Raw genomic sequence first — 23,439 nt, forward strand, 5'->3', positions numbered from 1 at the left:
GTGTTCTGACATTTTGGTTAACCACACAGTTTCTGTGGGTACTGCCTAGTTTGATGGTGGAGAAAGCTGAAGGAAAGAGAATACAGACAATAATGGGAAGTTTTGGGTGTGGTGATGCATGCTTGTAATCCCAGCAGTTCCGGGGTTTAGGTAGGAGGAGTGTAAATTCAAGGTCAACCTTGGCATTGGTGAGGCCCTAAGCAACTTAGAGAGACCCTGTCTAAAAATAAAAAAATAAGAAAAGGCTGGGAATATAACTCAGTGGTAAAGTACCCCTGGGTTCAAACCCTAGTACCAAAAGAAAAACACGGAAGTTTGACCTCTGGAAAATCTCAGGCCAGCTTTCTGAATCCAGTATCTAATTTAAGAGACCTTGAGGAAGGGAGGAAGTGTGTTTTAAGAAGCCCATGATTTAAAGACTAGTGAAGCAAAGCTAGGGTTCATACAGGATAAATCAAGTAAACCTATCCAACAAGAGTATTTTTCTCTCCTGTTCCACAGAGTATTTTCTTTTACTTCCTCACCAAGGGTTCTCTTGTCTGCAAGTCAAATATAATTAATTAGTCCTCTTTCCAGGGTGTCTTAACTCATGGAATCAGCAGATCAAGTAAGCAGGGCATCAGAATACAACGTTCTAGTTCTAAATTATCATTATCTCTACAATCCCTGGCAAATCATTTCCAGATGTGACTCAGTGTTCACATGTGGAAAATACGGAACTGGGAACTGAACTCTAAACAAAACGTTTTTCTCAAAGACGGTCGGCATGTACAGAAATTTCTACCTCGCTAGACCTTCTACAACCACTTTCCTTCCGCCTCTGCACGCACCCTTGTGCGGCTCCGGAACGCAGGCTGGAGGTGCGCAAATGTACCAAAAGGCCCTTCCCGCTTCCCGTCGCTTCCTTTTCCGTCTTGGCCCCGCCCACCTCCGGTAAATCATTTCCGGTTCTGCTCGGGAACCGCCGAGCGCTCTGTCTTCTAATTCTTTAACCCGAGTACTTCTCCAAGACACCTCTCGGCATTTCGGTCGCTGTGAAAGGTTATTGTCAACAAAGTGTTCCAATTTCAAGTCGCGCAGATCGGGCAGGGGCCGGCCTCCGTCCCCTTGCTCATTGGTTCGCCGACCCGTCCGACCACAGGTGATAAGTTTCAGGGCGTCATGGCCAGGGGCCACCGCGGCAGGCAGGGTGTGAGGCCACCTTTCGCAGCCCGCGCTCTCTCGTGGCCTCTGGGGCCGCCGGCATCAATCTTGGTCTGAGCGTAGTGCCTCCGCACTCGCGGGCCACCCCTCGCCGGACCTCATGGCTTGCGAGGCACCGTCCCCCCCGCCGTCGCCTTCGTTGTCACTGTCACCGCCCACCTCCCCCGAGCCTGAACTGGCCCAGCTGAGGCGGAAGGTGGAGAAGTTGGAACGCGAGCTGCGGAGCTGCAAGCGTCAGGTGCGGGAGATAGAGAAGCTGCTGCATCACACGGAGCGGCTGTACCAGAGCGCAGAAAGCAACAACCAGGAGCTCCGCACGCAGGTGCGCTGTCCGCCTCTAGCTCCGAGCCCCTTCCAGCCCCGTGAAGTCTTCGAAGCCTTTGATAGCTTCGGAAGGGCTCCCTAGCTGGAGCCCAAAACTACTTTATAGAGTAACTGGAGTAAATGAAAGCATAGAGTTGTAATTCCAAGTACAACTGGAGCAAATCTAAGTTTCAGTGTACTTGGTTTAAGAGACCCTTGGGGCTAGCGTGAATTGTACTCCAGTGCTTTGGCCAGACGGTCTAAATTCTCACTTGTCCCAACGCCCCATTGACAGTTGCGGGGTGTGTGTATGTTTGTGTGTGTGTGTTGTAATGAGGAATCGAACGCAAGAGTTTCACACATTCTAGGCGCTGTAACTCTGAACTACGTCCCCAGCCTTGTAATATTTTTTCTAGCCTCACATGGTTATTCCCTCTTGTAATCCCAGCAACCTTCAGGAGGCTGAGGCAAGAGGATCTCAAGTTTAAGGCCAGCCTCGGCAACTTATCAAGAACCTGTCTTTAAAGAAAAAAGGCTGGAAATGTAGCCCAGTGTTGTTGTCTTTGGGTTCAATCCCCAATACTGCCGAGAAAAAATGAGCTCCGAGTAAAAATGAGCTCCGAAAATTAACTGCTGAGTTGAAATGACTTCTATGCCCGTTGGTTAGTTGTTGACATTATGACATAGATTGTTTTTTACTCTTTACTCAGTGCTAGTTCTTTAATTCCTTTTATGTATAGGAATTGTGCCAGGATTCAGAAATATGGTAAACATGGGAGGAGACCACAATATGATAACATTAAATAAAACTCTTTTATATTTATAAATTATTAAAATACTGTTTGTCTTAAAGATTCTCAAAGAAAACATTTTACTAATCTTCCAAGAGCCAGCATTTTCTTATTAATGTTAACTTGATAGTGGTCCATCATAAAAAATGGAAATATGTTCCCCAGCTTCTGCTGGCTCTCTGGTGGGGTTGCCCCAAGCTTTGTCCTTTAGCGTTCTGGGCTCTGAAACTTGTGCACAGCATGGCATGTGGAAGCTGAAGCTGTGCCTTGCAAACCCCCCACCTCCTAACCCCAGCCAGCCAGGCCCCTGAGATGAAAGCTGCACCCAGGCCAGCACCAGCAGCTCAGCCACAGAAGCAGCCCTTCCATCTGTAGTTGGCTCATCTGCCACTGCACACCAGCAGTCAGGTCTGATGGTCAATAGCAACCACTGCAGCTGGTGTGGCTGTGGGCTTTTCTGTTAGGCACACACTGGATTGTACCACCACTGTGGGCCTCAGTGGGGGAAGTATTATTGAGCCCTCTGAGACTGACATCATTTACTGGGAGCCTCAGGGAACCCAGCCACCACAGCAGAAGCAGCTTGGTGGCCCTTGTCTTTATGAGATAAAACAGTTTTTGTAGTGTGCCCAGAATCAGGATGATGTTAAGCTCTGTGAAGATTTCAGTGAGATGCTAAAATAGTGCAGAATTGCAAACAGATTAGTTAATCAAGAAGTTCAAATTGAAAAAGTGGAAAATCGGCTCTGATGACCAAGTTACATTAGTATACAGATATAATTGATAGTGAAAGTACGAACTGTAAAACCACAATGTGAAACCTCACTTAATAGCTTTGTTGTTTCTGAATGGCAATGGAAGAGAGTATTCTAATTGTATGGAAGTTCACTGAGTTGGTACAGAATTTGGGACTGGGCAGATGTTTATGTAGCCTCCTTAAACCAGCTGTTCTGATATTCTTTGTAAGTTAATTAGAATAAAGTGATTTTCTACTGAGGGGGAGGAAAAATAAAAAAGAAATGGAAATGTAAGGTGGGGTAGGTGGCTTGTGCCCATAGTCTCCATTATTTGGGAGGCCAAGATAGGAGATCACTTGAACTAAGAGTTCAAGATTAGCCTGGGCAACCTCATCTTAAAAAAAAAAAATGCTAGGGATATAGCTCAGCAGTAGAGCTCGTGCTTAGCATTTGCAAGGTCCTGAGTTGGATCCCCAGCACCACAAAAACATCAAACAACTTAGAAATACTAACTCACAGTAGTAAAGTACCAACTTTAGTACTAATTATAAGTACTAATTTATAGTAGTAACTCTGCTCTCCTAGTCAACCTCCCCTGGGAGGGAAGAATTCGGTTAACTGTCATCCCAAATCATTCATGTTTCATTTGGAGCAGTAAAATGTAGGCTTGAGAATTGAGGATGAAATAATAGAAAACCATAATATGTGCAGGATCTGGCTTTGGGGTCTAAAGACCTTGTGTAAATTACTTGTCTCTTCAGGTATTTTTATATGTAAAATTGGCCATTAGGATAACTAATTTGTAAGGCAGTGGTGTGAATTATGGAGATGTTATCCAAAGTACCAATAATCTAGTACATGTAATAGTGGAAACAGCCAGAGCCAGAACTAGGGCAAAGTAGTCAGGCTCCTAGGATGAGGAAGCTAAAGGGGCACTTATTTTCAGGTATGGACCCTATACTTTTATGGAGCTGCGAGAGAGTGGCTCCTTAGATTTGTTACCTTAAAGTATCTTGCTTGTTTCACACTAGTTCCAGTCCTGGTAATAAGAGCAGATCTGATAACTCATAAAGTGCTTAGATAATCTATATATAATCAGTCTTACACCTTCCTCTATTTAAGCTAATGTATCTTAAATATTTTGTCGCTTTTTTAAAAAGTTGGTTTCATGCATATAGTAGATATTGTCTCATACTAAGAATCTTTCAGAGAAGCATTAACTCATCTGCTTATGGGCATGTCCACACTGTGTTTCTCTGATCAATGCAGTATCCTTTCAGGGGCATTTTAATATATGAGGCATGTGGAAGATAGATGCCCCTCTCAGATGGCCTTGTTCTCTGTTCCCTTCTGCTGCAGTTGTTTAGTCATAAGACTACTATTTAAAGAAAACAAATATGCATTAAGGCATACAAATGGCATTAATGTATTTAAGTGAATAGCTAATTCCAGGTGAAGGACACTGAGTGATACTAGATAATTCAGTATGAATGGAATTTGTAGTTTTTAGATTTTTCTAATTCTCTCTCTCTCTGTGTGTGTGTGTGTGTGTGTGTGTGTGTGAGTGAGAGAGAGAGAGAGAGAGAGAGAGAGTGTGTGTGTGTGTGTGTGTGTGTGTGTGTGTGTGTTAGTTACTGGGGATTGAATACAGGGCTTTATACTTTCTCAGCAAGTCCTCTACCACTGAGCTACACTCCAGTCTTTTTAATTTTTTGAGACAGGGTATCCTTAATTTGCCCAGTATGTTCTTGAACTTGGGATCCTCCTACCTCAGCCTTCTGACTAGGTGGAATTACAGGCTTGTGCCACCGTTCCTGCTATTTTTTTAGAACTGCTGACTTTTTAAATAGTAGCATAAAAACATTCTAGTAGCATAAAAACATTTCTTGTGTGTGTGTTTGGTTGATTTCTTCTTTGTTCTTGCTTTTTTGGCAGTGCTGTGTATTTAACCTGGGGCCTGGTGCATGTTAGGCAAGCACTCAACCACTCAGCCCCAAATGGTCCTATTGGTTAGAAATGAAGGATTCTGTTCATGAAGTCCCATTACTTAGTTTGGCCAGATTAAGTTGGGGGATGGTATTTGTATGTTTGGCAAGCAAATTTTTTTATTTTTATTTTTTGAGAGAGAGAGAGAGAGAGAGAGAGAGAGAGAGAGAGAGAGAATATGAATATCTTTTTTGTAGATGGACACAACACAATGCCTTTATTTTTATGTGGTGCTGAGAATCGAACCCGGTTCCTGCCCGTGCTAGGTGAGCGCTCTACCACTGAGCCACAATCCCAGCCCCACAAAATTTTTGTTTGTTTGTTTGTTTTTTTGTACTGGGAATTGAACTCAGGGACACTCTTCCACTGAGCCACATCCCCAGCCCTATTTTGTATTTTATTTAGAGAGAGGGTCTTACTGAGTTACTTAGTGCCTCGCTTTTCCTGAGACTGGCTTTGAACTCACGATTCTCCTGCCTCAGCCTCCCAAGCTGCTGGGATTATAGGCATGTACCACTGCTCCCTGCTGTGCAAGCAGATTTAAGAATAAAAACATCCATGTGCCAAGTATGATATTGTGTGCTTATAGTGCCAGCACTTGGGAGGCTAAGGTGGGAGGATCATTTTAGCCTAGGAATATCCAGTCCAGTCAAGTCAACATAGTGAAATCCCCATCTCAAAAGAAGAAAAAAAAAATCTGAAAATTAACTCTAAGAGTTATAAGTATTTTTAGTATTTCTGAAAAAGAAACAAACCCTCCTTTGGCTCTTCTTTAAAACTTTTGAACATAAAAGAGTAAGATTTATTCCAGTAAGAAAAAGAGAACTCTTGCAAGGTGAGAGGAGATGTGATAGGGGTTGCCACTTGTCTGAAACTTTTACCAAGAAAAATACTTTCTTGTTTTAATATGAAGAGAATGGTGTATGTAGTATATTGCTTTATGATTTTTCCTAAAGCTTTTGTTTCCTTCCAGGTGGAAGAACTCAGTAAAATACTTCATTGTGGGAGAAATGAAGATAATAAAAAGTTTGATGTAGAAGTACAAACAGAGAACCATACTCCTTGGTCAATTTCAGGTATTCATCTCGTGAGGGTATCCTAATACTATAACATTCAGAACATGCTAACATAGTGTTTCTGTTAAATTTAAAGTAGATAAAGATCTACATAAATATGAGAACTGTCATAATATTGACTTCTTTCCACATAATTTGGTATTTGCAGATAATTAATTTGCTCTCTGGTACTGTCATTTCTTTAATTTCTATAATGTTGCTGATGTGTTTTCTGTGGACTGAAAACATTACTGAGTGAGATATATATATATATATATTTAAGATGTTGATGGACCTTTATTTAATTCATTTTATTTATATGTGGTGCTGAGAATTGAACCTATGCTAGGCAAGCGCTCTACAACTGAACCATAACCCAAGCCCCTCACTGAGTAATTTTTTTTGAGATTTTTTTTTTTTAGTTGTAGGTGGATGTAATACCTTTATTTAATTTATTTTTATTATTTATATGCAGTGCTGAGAATCAAATCCAGTGCCTCACATGTGGTAGGCAAGTGCTCTATCACTGACCTATAACCCCAGCCCCTCACTGAATAATTTTATTTTTTGTTTTTGACATGGGGGGGTCTCACTGTGTTCTCCAGGCTGGTCTCAGACTTCTGGGTTCAAGTGATCCTGCCACTTCAGACTCTGGGACTGCAGAAACTCTTCACCATGCCTGGCTTACTGAGTAAATTGTGCTATATAGATACTTTCATATCTGGCCTTTTTTTGTGTCCAGGGGCTCAGGTTTTCTTGTTGATATGTTCCACTTAGCATTATATTTAGTGCTAGTCTCTTAGGCACTTGGAGGAATGGTAAACCTACCATCATAGCCTCATCAATTGTTATATTATAACACAAAATAATTGAGCTACTGAGTTTTAATTACTATGGATCATAAGAAGTAATCTTTCCCATTATGTTTTACATTGCTTCGTTCATGACATATAGGTAAATTTCTAAACATACCAATAGTAGTAGCCTTATATATGTATGATATTAAATTTTTCTCAGCATGAGAAAAATTGGACAGCAAAATCAAATCCAGTTACTAGGTTTTTTTGTCAGAATACAAGCTATCTACATATTTCTATTTTACCCCCCCCCCTTTTTTAAGAGAGAGAGAGAGAGAGAATTTTTTAATATTTATTTTTTAGTTTTCAGTGGACACAACATCTTTATTTTTATTTTTATGTGGTGCTGAGGATTGAACCCAGTGCCCCGCGCATGTCAGGCAAGTGTGCTACCGCTTGAGCCACATTCCCGCCCCCCTTTTTTTTTTCAGTACTGATGATTGAACCCAGTGTTGCTATACCACTGAGCTATATCCTAGCCTTATTTATTTATTTTTGGCACCAGGGATTGAACCCAGAGGCACTTAACCATTGAGCCACATCCCTACCTTTTTATATTTTTTTATTTTGATACAGGCTCTCCCTAAGTTGCTTAGGGCCTCAGTAAAATTGCTGAGGCTGGCTTTGAACTTGCAATCCTTCTGCCTCAGCCTCCTGTCTTTTTTGGGAGGTGGGGGCCCCACTGGGGATTGAGCCCAGGGGTGCTTAACCACTGAACCACATCCCTAGCCCTATTTTATATTTTATTTTGAGACAGAGTCTCACTAAGTTGTTGAAGCTGGCTTTGAACTTTTAATCATCCTGCCTCAGCCTCCTGAGTTGCTGAGATTATAGGCGAGTGCCACTGTGCTCAGCTCTTCTTTACCCTTGATGTGGAAATCCCAAATCTATTCACCTGGCTTTTTTATAGCTTGATAACTGGGGTACTGATGGAGACAGTAGAATTAAAGGTACACAATTTGAAGATTTATATGCATCATCAGTTTTAATTTTTTAAAATATGTACAGTTGTAATGTGTGTTGTTTTGTACTAAGAGCCAATGTTTCAGAATTAAGCCTGTTTTATGTACACTATTCTAATATGTCACTTAATTTGCTTTTGCTACAGGTTATTATCAGGCATACTATAATGATGATAGTCTTACAAATAAGGTGACTGAACACTCAGTTCAACATTGTCAGAATACTGAAGCTCCTACTTCTAGTTCTGAAGACCAGTCACAAATAGAAAGTGATATTTTCACTGGTACTGTTGCAACAGAAAATGTTAAATGTGAACCTGAAGATCATTTCACCTCAAATTCACAGGTAATAAAACGCTAAGTTGAAGCTTTTTTTCCCATGTTGCTGGGGATTGAACCCAGGGGTGGTTTATCACTGAGCTAAATCCCTATCCCTTTTTCTTTTATTTTGGACAGTGTCCTACTGTATTGCTGAGATGGGTCTTGAGCTTCATTCATTCCTCAGCCTTCTAAGTTGCTGGGATTACAGGCATATGCCATCACACCTGGCAACATGAAATTCTTGATGCTAAAGAACTTGTCCTTATTTGTCATTATTATGTGGAAAGATAGACTCCTTTGGTGCGTTATAACATACTAGGGTTATAAACATTCAATTGTCCCAAGAATAGTACACTTTATTTTATGTTTTGAGATGAGGTTGTGCTATGCTGTGCTGTGTTGCCCAGGTGTCTCAAATCTCTGGGCTCATATGATTCTCATGTTTCAGCCTTCAAGTAGCTGGGACTACAGGCTCATGCCACTGTGTCTTGCAAGTTTTTTTTCCTTGTTGTTGTTTCTGAAATTGAACCCCTGGGCACTATACTACTGAACTACATCCCTAGTCCTTTTTATTTTGAGACAGGGTTTTGGCAAGTGTCGGAGGCTGGCCTCAAAACTGGAATCGTCCTGCCTCAGTTTCCTGAGTGGGAATACATCAGGCTCCACCTGGCAAACTTTCTATTTATTTATTTACTTATTTATTTATACCAGAGATTGAACCCAGGAGTACTTAACCACTGAACCACACCCCCAGCCAACTTTTTATTTTTTGTTTTGAGACAGGGTCTCACTAAATTGCTTAGGGCCTCTCTTAAGTTGCTGAGGCTGACTTTTGAACTTGCAATCCTTGGCCTCCCAAGTTGCTGGGATTACCAGCATTCTTGCCAACAGTTTTTAAAAGCCAAAATTAGGCTGGCTGTGGTGGCTCATATCTGTAATCCCAGTGACTCAGGAGGCTGAGGCAGCTGGTTGCAAGTTCAAGGCCAGCCACAGCAACTTTGCAAGACTCTGTCTCAAAATAAAAAAAATACAAAGGTCTGGATATGTAGCTCAGTGATAGAGCACAACTGGGTTCAATCCCCAGTAACTCTCCCCATCAGAATTTATTTATATGTATAATTGTTTTCCTGCTACGTTGTGCTCTAAAATTTTGTGATGTGTACAAACTAAACAGAGAATTTGTCAGTATATTTTGACTCGGCTAAAGAGCTTTGAACAGCACATACAATATCATGTTTACATGTAAAAACATATTTTGGGGGAGTATAGGGTCTTGGTATGTCTTTTGGGCTGACCTCAAACTCCAAGGGCTTAAGTGATCCTCCTATCTCAGCCTGTGCACTTAGTTATATTTAGAAATAATTTTTTTCCCCTAGTGCCAGATATTGAACCCAGGGCTTGGTGCATGCATGCTAGGCAAGTGCTCTGCCATTGAAGAGCTATGTCCATAGCTGTAAAAAAAAAAAAATTCTTTTATGTTAAATAGCCTCTCCCTGTTCAAATTTCCTTAAATGTTTTGTACATTTGAGTTTTATAATTTGTTTGAATCAGAATTATTATGCCTCATTTAATCTGTAACTTTCTTCTCCATCTCTCTTTTTAAAGTGTTTTTCTCATTTAACATATAATTATTGAAAAATATAGATCTTTTGTCTTAATATTTCATGGTCTGTTTTTTTATAGATTGTTTCCCTATAGTATCATATATTTTTTTTATTTTAAAAAATATTTTATTAGTTATAGATGGACACAAATACCTTTATTTTATTTCATGTGGTGCTGAGGATTGGACCAGTGCCTCACATGTGCTAGGTAAGTGCTCTGCCACTGAGCTACAACCCCAGCCCCCATACATTTTTTAAAAATTAATTATTATTATTATTTTTTTAGGTACTGGGGATTGAACTCAGGGGCACTCAACCATGGAACCCACATCCCCAGCCCTATTTTTGTATTATATTTAGAGACAGGGTCTCTCTGAGTTGCTTAGTCCCTTGCCATTGCTGAGGCTGGCTTTGAACTTGGGATTCTCCTGTCTCAGCCTCCTGAGCCACTAGGATTACAGGTGTGTCCTACCGCGCCCGGCTTATACATTTATTTTTGAATAATTGTTATTCTCTTAGTTTTAGTGTCTTTAAAACTGGATCAAGGGGCTGGAGGTGTAGTTACTGGTAGAGTATTCACCTAGTATGCACAGATTCCTTTATTCCATCTCCACCATTGTAACTAAAAACTGGGTCAAAATTGAATTAAATGACATATTAGTAAACATTTGTTAAAACAGTTCCAATTGTAATTGGTAGCCATATCTTTCCATTGTAGAAATGGAAGTCATTGTTTTTAAACATAGTTTTCTTTCTACTTATTTTAATTCTGATAACTTTTGGATTGATATACAGAAGTTTGTCTTATTTTATGTGACTGTGTCTTCTGTAGGAGTTAACGTCAGCATTAGCAACAGAAGATACATCCTTAGAAGGTTCATCATTAGCTGAGAGTTTGAGAGCTGCTGCAGAAGCTGCTGTATCACAGACTGGATTTAGTTATGATGAAAGTACGGGACTATATTTTGATCACAGCACTGGTTTCTATTACGATTCTGTAAGTGTCTTGGATTTTTTTTTTTTAATACCAAATCGTTATATATTTAACTGCCTGTTAGCAAATACCAAACGCTAAGCTGAAGTAAAAGCAAGATATGGCATTTAAAAATTATGTTTTATTCAAAGCTTTGACAAAAGGATTATAAAATAGCTTGTGATGCTACCCTTTTAGATTTTTGAGTAAGATAAGTTGCTAATTGTGATTATTACAAATCAATATTTTAGAGCAATCTAAATTTTTTTTTTTTTTGTGTGTGTAATTTTGGTGATTAAAATCCATGGCCTTATGCATGCTCAGCAAGTATTCTACCACTGAGCTACCTCCTGAGCTCTTTTTTATTTTATTTTGAGACAGGGTCTCAATAAGTTGCTTAAGCTGACCTTGAACTTGTAATCATCCTTCTCAGCCTCCTATCTAGGATTATAGGCATGCACTGTTGTACCTGGTTCCTAATAACCTTTTATATGTAAAGTAACATGTTACAATGAATTTTTATTAGTCAAATTAGATCATTAATTGTTTTAAAATATTTAAGAACCTAAGTGTATATATTTTTATTTAAGGAAGTGAAATTGTTAATTATAGGTTAGGGGTGAGATTTAAATTTTCAAATTATTTATTTATTTATTTTTAGTACTGGGGATTGAACCTAGGGGTGCTTTTAACATTGAGCCACATCCCTAGTTGAGATTAGAGATTCCATTAGTTTATCTGCACATGGTAGACTGTTTAAAAGTCTTTCATGAAGAGATTTTTTTTCCCATGGGAGTATGCTAATTGACATTACTATTTAATGTCCCAGAAAGTTAAACTCTTATCCAAAGCTATTACTTATTTGGTTTTAAGGAAAATACTGTTTCCAAGTAGAAATTAGGCTTTGTCATTTTTTACCTTCCTGCCTGTATCTTTCCTCTTGACATCTGTTCTGTAAGTAGTTACATTCTGTATGTTATATTTCTAAGTAGACCAGGAACATTCTTATTTTGCCAGTGTGGTGCTAGTTTTCATTTTATTTTAATTAAATAACTTTTTTCTTGTATTTTGCAAATGCCTACGTATTGGATTGACATATTTATCAAAGTTTAAAGGTCTAAGTTATAAAAGTTCCTTTATACCTAGAAATAAAATGAGAAAGTGTCATTAAATTTCTTAAAGGAAAGATGGTGAAAATTCTAAATATTTTTAAAAGAAATCTGCAAAATGTATGGATTAAAGATGATATATTGCTGGGCATTGTGGCTCATGCCTATAATCCCAGCAGCTGGGGAGGCTGAGACAGGCAGATCATGAGTTCAAAGCCAGCCTCAGCAACTCAGAGACCCTGACTCTAAATAAAATATAAAAAAGGGCTGGGGATGTGGCTCAGTGGTTAAGTGCCTCAGGATTAAATCCCTGATACCGAAAAATAAAATAAATAAATTGTAATAGTTAGAAAAATAAATTAATAAATAAGTAAATAAAATAAAACTATCCTTTTCAGAAAGTTTTGCTCCATCTCAGTACATCATATTTTTAGGTGTGTTCTGTATGGATTTATGATATAAATAAAATATAGCTGACTCAGTTAAATTTTGGTTTTGGAGTCTTAACCAGTGTCTCATAAATGTAGGTGATTACATAATTTTATCTTTATGGTTTTTAATTCATAATTTGCTAAAATTCATTTGCACATGACTGTCCTACTCAAGTCTTCCTTACTTTAATATAGAATTAATTAGTGAAGGCAGTTGTTTACCAGGTTCTTTCTATAGAGTGTTATATGTTGTGGTTTTTATAAGTTTTTTTCCTCCCCCTTAAAATTTTCTTACTTTTTGTAATAAACATTAAAGGTAAATCTTGTGTTATTAATACTGAGGGGAGGGGTTGGGGGTTGATGTTATCAGACCATTATTCTGTGGTCATTAAGAATGATGAGTCTGAAATTGCTTCCATATGCAGGTTTTCTAATGCGTGCCTCAGTTTTCATATTTTCAAAAAAGTTTCTCATTATCATTTTTTTGTTAATGTATCAAGTTGAGCCATAAGAAAGTTCAATTTCTTTTAAAGTGAAAAATCATCAAATCGTGGCCATTTCATGTGATTTCATTTAATGTTTAGATTTGCTTTTCATACTAGGAAAATTAAAGCAGATATTGGTAAAGTATTTTGGAAAATTTTTCATATTCTTTTAACTCAGTATCTTCTGAAAATACTACAGTAGTTAAAAGACACATTTACTGTATTTGAATGGATTTGACATTTCTGTTAGGTTTGTTTTTCTACTATATTTCATCATAGATAAATAGAATGTATTGTTTTCTTGACTTTGAAAGGAAAATCAACTATATTATGATCCTTCCACTGGGATTTATTACTACTGTGATGTGGAAAGTGGTCGATATCAATTTCATTCTCGAGTAGACTTGCAACCTTATCAGACTTCTAGTACAAAACAAAGTAAAGATAAAAAATTGAAGAAGAAAAGAAGGGATCCAGATTATTCTATAACAAATGAGGAAAAGGTAATGTCTTTTTAATTTTAAAATGTTACATAATTTCGATAATGTAAGTAAGGCAGCATTTTCTTATGAAACTGAAATTTGTTCTATAACTGATTTTCAATAACATTTTTTAAAATATCAGAATGCAACAATCAAAAAAAGTTAAGATGGAGTGACCATGACCTTTTCACAAATTTTCAATCACTAGATAAAGAAGATATGTCTCAAAATTTGGAGGAGGTAAATTTAGGGCAGTATTTGCTTTATTTTTAAAGATACTTTTAAACCTCACTTTTTGTAGGTGAGAATATATGGATGTGAGCAGTGGTGTGAAGAGACTAGAGTAAATAACTTGAAATGTACATTGTTCCTGAATGCCTACCTGCAAGCCCTTTCTCATCTCTTAGTGGGTATCTAACATTCTATACTGGCAAATAGCTTATTGAAAATAGCACTTTGGACAGTTTCACTCATTTTTCCCCTATACAGTTGTTTAATAAACAATAGTAACAAAATACACAGATTTTTATATATATATATATATATATATATATATATATATATATATATATACACACACACACACACACACACACACACACACACACATATACACATATACATATATATGTGTGTATATATGTATATCTATATATGTATATGTATTTTTTTGGGCGGGGGGCTGTAATTTACATGGCCTTCAAAGCTCCTAATAGTTTTTCAGCTTCTTGTCCTTGATGAATTTGTATTACTGGGAGTGTATATACTTTATCACACTGCAAAAGCTTACCTAGTCTCCAAACTGAATTTATGCTCCTATTAAAAGTATGTGTATAAGATGCTATCATATTTTTATAAAATAATGGAAGAATATACGGATTCACTTCATCATATTGTTCTAAGATAGAAAATTCAGAGTGTGTTACTGACTCAAGGGAAAAGAGGAATATGATTGCTTCTCCAAGGCTAAAATAACAGAGTTGTCTGTTGTATAAAATGGGGACTATAATTATTTATTTTATTTTTATTTTTAGTGGAGCTGGGGATTGAACTCGGGGCCTTACACATGGTAGGCTGAGCTTATACCCCAGGTGTATTTTTGAAAGTCAGTACAAGAGTTAATTTTAAGTTTTCTTACCACAAAAATATGTAATGCATATGTTAAATAGCTTGATTTAGTCATTTGATGTCTATATAATTCATTTATATATATCATGTTGTATATGATAAAAATTTATTTGTGTATTAAAAATAATAGATATGGGGCTGGGGTTGTGACTCAGTGGTAGAGCACTTGCCTAGCATGTGTGAGGCACTGGGTTTGATTCTCATGCACCACCTATAAAAATAAATTAAAAAATAAAGGTCTGTAGGCTTCTTGATGAACAAGAGTAATAAAGTACTTAATAGCAACAGAATAAGAACAGAATGTGTTGTGATGCCAGGGGTATATCTACATAAAATTAATGAAAAAAAATCTCAAAGAGTTTGCATAGAATAACAAGAGTGTCTAACTGTGTGATTGAATTTAGGGTGATTTTTTTTTTTTTCCTTTTTCCTTCCCTTTAAATATGTAGTTTCTAATTTATTTTTTAATATAATTCACAAAGTATGTATGTATGAAGGGTGAAGAGAAAAGAGTAAAGAGTAAAAATCTCAAAAAAATGGTTCATTGACAACTAAAAGAAAAAGTTAAAAAAAAATAATAGATTTGTTTTTTTCCATAAAGCATGCTGACTATGCCTGTACAAGTTAATAATAGTACAGTGCTTATGCCATATAAGTTAAAATTTTGGAAAAAGGAAGATATAAATTTTAGAATAAAAGATAATATAATTTGTCTATATTTTAAAACTTGGGGCACTATGAAGCCTACTTTAAAAATAATCAGGTACATTTGGATTTTTAAATTCATGTATATGTAAAATCAGTTTTATATTTTATTTGCATATTGACTTGCTATTTGGAAAGAGATTGAAAGGAAAATTTAAAGTAGGTAGGTGCTTTCTCTAGCCCTACACTGTCCAATAAGGTAGCTCTCTTAGCTCCATGTGGCTCTTGACCTTTTGAAATGAAGCTAGACCAAATTTGGTATGTTGTATGTATAAAATATGTTTGGATTTTGAAGTCTTCTTAGAAAAAATGGAAACATTCTCATTAATAATTTTTCTTTTTAAAGTATGGCTTCTAGGAAATTTAAAACTACAGATGTGGCTTATGTTATATTTTTATTGGATAGTATATTTTTTATAGTATAGGTTATAACATGGTTCAAGCAATACATATTGAGCGCCTGGACGGAGTAATATTAGGACATTGAGAATAAATAGGGGAGACAGATTTGGAATCAGTTGTAGATGGAGTCTGTACCACTTGGTAATTGACTCCATGTAGTGGTTAAGGGGTGTCAATGATAGGTATAAGATTTTTAATTTGGATGATAAGAGGATGATAATGTCATTCATTAACTGAGAAGAGGAACATGAGAGAAAGAGTAGGCACAGTTTATATCTTTTGTTTTTTCACTATACATTATATCTTTACATTCATTGAAACTTCATATAATAATAAAAGAGACTGATGTTTAAAGTTATTATCCCCTTCTTCCACATATCTGTTCCTTTCCAGGATTTGAATTCAGAAGATCAGAAAGCCTCCAGTGTTGAATATGTAAACTGCAGTGAAGGAGAAATTTTTACAAATGTGAAAAAGAAGGCCAAAATAGACATTCATCACAAAAATAGTTCCCCTAAACTCACTGTTCCAGTTAGTGGAAATGCTATAGCATCTCCTCTTAATGAGAACATCTGTAATTCAGCTTCACTTAAAGATGAGAAAATCACAGAGAGTGATAGTGAGCCAGAAGAAGGTGAAATTACAGACTCTCAAACAGAGGACAGTTATGATGAGGGTAATACCAGTGAAGACAGTGTAACTGCAGAAGAAACAGAGGAGGAAGGTAAGTAAGTAACCATTGAGTTTTAATTAAATACAACTCAGTCTGGTAATTATAAAAGAGCAAAACAGTTAAAAGTGTTAGTAACTCATAGAATATCTGCCCAAAATAAAGTGAGTGTTTTGTTGATATTATTGAAAATTATGTGAACTTAGTTGGTAAATTTTAGAAAGAAGAATGTGAATAAATGAATAATACTTTGGACCTTAAGAAAGTTTCATTGTATCAAATAGCCTAATCAATAGAACAGAAAACCAAACTTCCTACACTCTAACCTGAAAGTATATATTAAAGCTATTTAGTGGATTAGATACTTTTTACAATATATGAAGAAAAAGTAAGTTTTGTTTAAAAAGTGTAGCTCATGAATTCAGTTACTTATGTATTATGGCAAATCTAGTATTTTTTACACACAGATATAAAGGCATACTTTTAAAACACAGTATTTCATATTATAGTATATGAATTAATTTTGTTCTTTTGTTCTTAGTGGGATTTCTCTTATTTTTAATAAGTGGACTAAAATTTTCTAGCTTAAAATAAAAAAATTTGTTTGAGAATATTTTCAAATTTCAAGACCTTAAGAAAGTTAGTTTATTTATTTTTTGATAGATGCTTAATATACTGCACACCTTATGCTATTCACTGTAATAATAGCATTAGGCTTATTCATTCTTATATAAATATCACAGAATTAAAGACGTTTATTTTAGTTGGATTGAAAGTTTTTTGTTTGTTTGTTTTTTGCCCTGGTGGGGATTAAATCCAGGCACTTTTGTATGGTAGGCAAGCACTCTACCACTGAAATCCACCTCCAACTCCAGAATTAAGATTTTTGACCAGTACTTTTTTTTTTTGTACTTGGGATTGAACCCAGGGGCACTTAACCACTGAGCCACATCCCCAGCCCTTTTCATTTTTTTATTTTTATTTATTTTTTCCTGAGATAGCACCTTGCTAAGTTGCTGAGGACTTTGCTAAGTTGCTGAGGCTGGCTTTGAACTTTTGACCCTCCTGCCTCAGCCTCCTGAGCTGCTGAGATTATAGGTGTGCACCACTGTGCCCAGCAATCAGTACATTTTTTATTTGTGTATGTGTGGTACTGGGGATTGGGTTCAGGCCTCGTGCTTACTAAGACCATGCTCTACCATTGAGCAATACCCTTGGTCCTGATGAAAAACATTTTTTGTTCTGTTTTGTTTTTAAGGATGCCTCCTTTATATCCAGGTAAATTTTATTTTATTTGCATAGCATTTGAATTAATGTTTGCCTATTTCTTTCCTTGGCAGATGAAGAAAAAATTTGGCCCCCATGTATTAGAGTAATTGTTATTAGATCACCAGTGCTGCAGACAGGATCTCTTTTTATTATTACAGCTGTAAACCCTGCTACAATTGGAAGGTAAAAATGGTTAATATTATTATAGCATTCTTTCATTTATTTTAAAGACGCTTTATCATGCTAGTATTATGTATCAAACATTGTTTTATGTGCTGTGGGTACAAGGAGGACTAAGGTAAAGTTTCTACCCAGAGAAAGCACATTTGAAGAAAAAAGGACATGTAAACAAATAATTACTATGTGAAAGCATAGCAAATCTAAAATAGCAGTAAGGATATTCTATAATCAAGAGATCTAATGTGAGGCCTTGCCTTTCAACACTTAAAAAAATTCTTACCATATCAGTCTTTAAGTATTTTATTTATATATGCTTCAAAAATTGTTAATGACACTCTACTCAATTCTGCAGAGAAAAAGATATGGAGCATACTCTCCGAATCCCTGAGGTTGGTGTCAGTAAGGTAAGATCTTTGATTTCTCAAGTATAGCCTCCTAGATATAATTTTAAAAATCATCATTTCATAAAAAATTTAAAAAGTCATTATAGTAGAAAGTTTGAAGTTTTTCTCATTAAATAAAAAAAATTAATGTTTAGTATAGTTATGGTAATAAAGGCAGTGCAAATTTAATTATTGCAGTGTTGAGGAAATAAAAATTCTTTATCACAATTTCAGTAAACTAAATTTGTGTGTGTGTGCATGAGAGAGAGAGAGAGAGTGTGTGTGTGTGTGTGTGTTTTTGTTTGTGGGTGTGTGTGTGTGGGGGGAGTTGCGGCGGAGACAAACAGGCTGATCTTGAACTTTTGAGTTCAAATGATCTTCCTGCCTCAGCCTCACAAGAAGCTGGGACTAGGGACTGGGGTTGTGGCTTAGCAGTACAGCTCTCGTCTAGCACGTGCAAGGTGCTGGGTTTGATCCTTAGCACCACATAAAAAATGAATAAATAAAATAAAGGCATTATGTCCATCTACAGCTAAAAAATATTTTAAAAAAAAGGAACTGGGACTATAGGCATGCTACTGCATCTTGCTAATCTGAATCAGGAGTAGAAAATGTGGATTTATTTAATCTAAGTGTTAAAATGGTAGCCATTTGACACATGTTTTTTGAGCAACTATGATACATTAGACCTAGATTCAGGCTACTCTAGTAGGTATAACTTTGGGCTCAAAGTATGCTGCCCAATCTGCCTCCTGCCTCCCTCTCCTAAGCTCTTGGTCTTGGAATTGAACTCAGGGCTTCTAGCATGTTCAGCAAGCACACTATTCTTGAGCTACATCTCCAGCCCAGAGTCCAAAATATTTTATAATTTATGAATAATTTTATCGTCTACCACCTGTGGCTCTTATTTTCCAGTTGAGCCTCCAGTGGCTTCAGGGAAACAAACAGTTGTTTTTTAAAAACAAACAATAAAAATAGAATTATGATTTAAGATAAAAATAGAAAAACATTAAGCCAGGCTCAGTGTCCTGGACTTGTAGTCCCACCACTTGAGAGGCTGAAGCCAGAGGATCATTTGAACACAGACATTCAGAACCAGATTGAGCAAGACAGCAAAACCCTCTCTCAAACAAAACAGAACAAAACAAACCCCAAAAGATTTAGCTATTGAGGCTTTGTTATAAAGTTCATATTTCTCTTTCTTTTTTTTCCCTTCTTTTTGAACTTTTTCCTGTTGTTTTTCCTTCTCCCTTCTTATGGTTGCTAACTCTTTTTTTTCCTTTGCTAAATTTGTTTTATTTATTTATTTATTTATTCATTCATTCGTTCATTCATTCATTCATTGCCAGGGCCTTGCACATGGTAGGCAAACATGCTATTACTGACTATACCTCTGGTTCCCATTTTGTTTTTATTTAATGGAATTGAATATCAATCTAAAATAGATTTATGTGATTTTTGCTTTTAGGGAATGAAATTTGATTCCACTTATTAGTTTGAAAGCCTAATTACTTTTACATTTTTGGTATTTGTTTAGATGAAGGAAAATTCTGATAATATTAACTCTAATCAAATTATCTTACATTTAAAAATTTTTCTATGACCCATGTTTCCTGTTCTGCAAAAAATACTTAATCTGTAATTTAAGTAGTGAAGAAGATCTTCTCCACCACCAATCTAAAATATAGGTAGTTCCTTAGTGACATCTGTTTTTTCTTTCTTTTAAATTAATATCCATTGGTGGAATAGCTAGTTTGTTGGCAAAATTCGTACTACATATCTGTGTGGATGAAAAATACTTATTGAAAAAAACCCTCATATTAATGTTATGGGAACAAACAAATATTCAGATATTTAACCCCAGGACAGATTTCCTGAGTTAAAAATATGGCTAAAGCCACACGATAGTTATGACTAAGTATGAAGTACTTCATACTAAGTATAAAGTAGGATAAATAGTTTTTTTTAATATTGTTTTTAGTTGTTGATAGACCTTTATTTTATTTATTTATATGCGGTGCTGAGAATTAAACCCAGTGCCTCACACATGCCAGGCTAGTGCGCTACCACTGAGACCCAGCTCCAGCCCGTGGATAAATAGTTTTGACTAAATATGAAGCTTTTGTATGTTAAAAAAAAAAGTTTAAGAGCCTGACTGGGACAGCCACAACAAATGTGACAAAATATATTTCCTTTGTACTTTAAAAATTTTACAAAAGTTTATATTCTCAAACCCCATTGTGACACTGATAGGTTAAGTGAGCAAAGGATTTTCACAGTAGGCAATTCACAGTAGAGGAAGTATCGTGATTAATAAATGAAAAACATTCAATCTTTCTAGTAATCTAAACAATAGAGAAGAAACCAATTTGTCATTTTTATTCATCATATTCATTAAAAGTATTTACTACTATTGGGAGATAATTTAGAAGAGTTATTTGGAATAGGATTTAGCAGTGTCAAAAGACTTGAAACTCTTTAAACCCTTAGATATTGTTATTATTCTGAACAGCCTAACTTTTAAAAAACACACAAAGGACATAAAGAGAAAAGTTATAGATAAACCCAAATGGTTAATACAAGGTTTTTAGTAGTAATCAGAGAAATGAAAATTAAAATCACAATGATAAGATTTCATTTCATACCTGCAAGGTTAATAAAAATTTAAATTCTGACAATACCAAGTTTTGGTTAAGGATGCTTAGAGTGACAAGAATTCTCATAGAGTCCTTGTGGGAATATAATCAGCACTTTGGAAAGCAATATGGCTTCCCTGTCATTTATGAAGTCCTGAGTTCAATCCTCAGCACCACATAAAAACAAACAAATAAATAAAGCAATATGGCAATATCTAGATTTGCATATGTTATGATTTAGTAATTCTTTTCCTAGGTTTATACCGTAGAAAAACACTTGAATGATACACAAAGAGATTAAATGTACAAGAAGCCTCAGCAATTAAAATAAATAAATAAAACCCTAAAAAACATAGATGTCCATTTCTAGAAGATTATATTGTAGGTTATACAGCCATACAGCAGGTTCAGCAAAGTGAGTACAGTACAACTCTGCCCCAAAACTGGATGAACCTCATGATATAATGTTAAACCTGAGAGGCAAAGATGAATGTAAAACAAAATGCTGTGGAACCAGGAAGGAGTGATCAGTCTTGAGTACTGATAATCTGGAAAATGCTGAAAAGTTGGTCTTCAGTGTTTCAAATTACCTTTTTATTAAAATTTTTAATAATATGGATAATTACATTAGGTGAAAAAATTCAAATAATATTAATAATCTCAAGTATGTTTAAAAAGTAAAACAGGATATATATTAAATATAATAGTAGTTAAAAGTGAAGGGCTGGAATATAGCTCAGTGACAAAGCATCTGACTTGCATTCCCAAAGCCCTGGGAATGAAAAAAAAAAAAAAAGTGAAATTGTAGATGAATTTTCTTTCTATAGCCTCTATTATTTCTACCAGAATTATGTATAATTTGTATTCAGAAAACTGTTTTAAAAATGATGAAATTTAGTCAAGTATGGTGGCACACACTTGTGATCCTAGTGACTTTGGAAGCTGAGGCAGGAGGATTGCAAGTTCAGAGCCAGCCTCAGCAACTTCATAAGACCTTTTCTCTAAATAAAACATAAAAAGGTCTGGGGATGTGACTCAGGGATTAAAAGCACTTGGGTTTAGGCTGGGGATGTGGTTTAAGTGGTAGCGCGCTAGCCTGGCATGCTTGCGGCCCGGGTTTGATCCTCAGCACCACATACAAACAAAGATGTTGTGTCCGCCAAAAACTAAAAAATAAATATTAAAATTCTCTCTCTCTCTCTTTAAAAAAAAAGAGCACTTGGGTTCAATCCCTGGTACCAAAAATAAATAATCAAGACTAAAGCCCACTTCATTATATCATCAGTGGTTTTTTTGTTTTGGGTTTTTTTTCCTCATATTTTTTTTTATTAAAATATTATAGGTACACATAATAATGAGATTTGTTGTTATATATTCATACATGCACACAGTATAATAATGTAACTTGGCCAGTATATATTCCCTACTGTTTCCCCTTTCCCTCCCTTCTCTCCCCCAGTCCCTTTCCTGTAGTCTATTGATATCCCTTTCATATTCATGAGATCCCTTGGCAACTTTTCTTATCCTTTTCTTCTCAGTTTCCACATCTGAGAGAAAACCCTTGACTTTCTTAGTATGGCTTATTTTGCTTAACATAATGTTTTCAAGTTCTATCCATTTTTCCTGCAGATGACGTAATTTAATTCTTCTTTATGACTGTGTAAAACTTCAGTGCAGTTTTTTTAATACAATTATCTATTGACATACGCTTAGGCTAGTTTCATTGTTTCAACTATTGTGAATTGTGTTGTTATAAAGATGGGTATAAATTTATCACTATATTATGCTGACTTTATTTAATACATAAGGATAAACTCCAAGGAGTTGTATAGCTGGGTCGTATGGTGGTTCTATTCCTTATCTTTTTTTAAAATATTTTTTATTTATATATAACAGCAGAATGTATTGCAACTCTTATTACATATATATAGCTCAATTTTTTATATCTCTGGTTGAACACATAGTATATTCACACCAATTCTTGTCCTCATACATGTACTTTGGATAATAATGATCATCACATTCAACCATCATTAATTACCCCCTGCCCCCTCCTTTTCCCTCCCACCCCCTCACAAATCTATTTTTAAAGTTAAAATTTGTCAAAATAGGGGTGCAAACATGGACCATACATAGTGCCATTTGGAGTCAATAGAAATGTAAAAACGGTAAAGATTCATTTTGAAATCACAGATGCATAAAATTAATTGTAGCACATATTATATTACTTTGATAATTTCATAGCCACTTCCTTTTGCTATTTCTGTGAGCTTTACCATCTTTTAGTTGATCTGCAGTTCTCTTCTCATGTATTTCGTTGAATATAATATTATCATACAAAGTATGTGCTAATTGACTGTTTATGTTATTGGTAAGGCTTCCAGTAGATAGCAGGAAGCCTTACCAATAACATAAACCAATAACATGGGGGATTTTCAGAAGGTAGGAGCTTTAATTTACCATTCTTTTATCTCTCATATTCAGCACAATAGTGACCCTTCAATAAACATTTATCCAATGACTAAGTACTGATACTGTTGCCATTTCCTAAACATGGACCATAAAAATAACTTAAGAAAAACTTGTAGTAGCCATAGGAGCTAGTAAGGATAGATTAGAGACATGAAAGAGAAATGCCATTACAGAAGCAACAAATTCTGACTAACGTCACTACTTGGGTTTGGGTTTTTTTTTTTTAATTTTTGTTTTTGTTTTATTTTTTTTTTATCAGCAAAGTAACATGTTTTATTGAACATGTTACAAGAAT

At 35.8% G+C, this 23,439-nt stretch overlaps 1 protein-coding gene and 1 pseudogene across 1 annotated transcript in view; both read left to right on the forward strand.

Annotated features, from left to right (window-relative positions):
- Positions 1 to 926: 926 nt before the first annotated feature.
- Positions 927 to 23,439, forward strand: part of Aggf1 (angiogenic factor with G-patch and FHA domains 1) — a 37,578-nt gene continuing 15,065 nt past the window's right edge. Inside the window, exons 1-8 of the mRNA XM_015497822.2 lie at positions 927 to 1,525; positions 5,994 to 6,096; positions 8,041 to 8,240; positions 10,652 to 10,816; positions 13,132 to 13,320; positions 15,928 to 16,258; positions 17,545 to 17,656; positions 18,006 to 18,057. Coding sequence (XP_015353308.1) covers positions 1,304 to 1,525; positions 5,994 to 6,096; positions 8,041 to 8,240; positions 10,652 to 10,816; positions 13,132 to 13,320; positions 15,928 to 16,258; positions 17,545 to 17,656; positions 18,006 to 18,057 — 1,374 coding nt within the window. The 5' untranslated portion in view covers positions 927 to 1,303. The remainder of the gene's footprint in view (positions 1,526 to 5,993; positions 6,097 to 8,040; positions 8,241 to 10,651; positions 10,817 to 13,131; positions 13,321 to 15,927; positions 16,259 to 17,544; positions 17,657 to 18,005; positions 18,058 to 23,439) is intronic.
- LOC125615794 lies at positions 2,150 to 5,247 on the forward strand (annotated as a pseudogene).

Source organism: Marmota marmota, unplaced genomic scaffold, assembly GCF_001458135.2.
Source record: "Marmota marmota marmota unplaced genomic scaffold, marMar, whole genome shotgun sequence".
NCBI classification, from domain to species: Eukaryota; Metazoa; Chordata; class Mammalia; order Rodentia; family Sciuridae; genus Marmota; species Marmota marmota.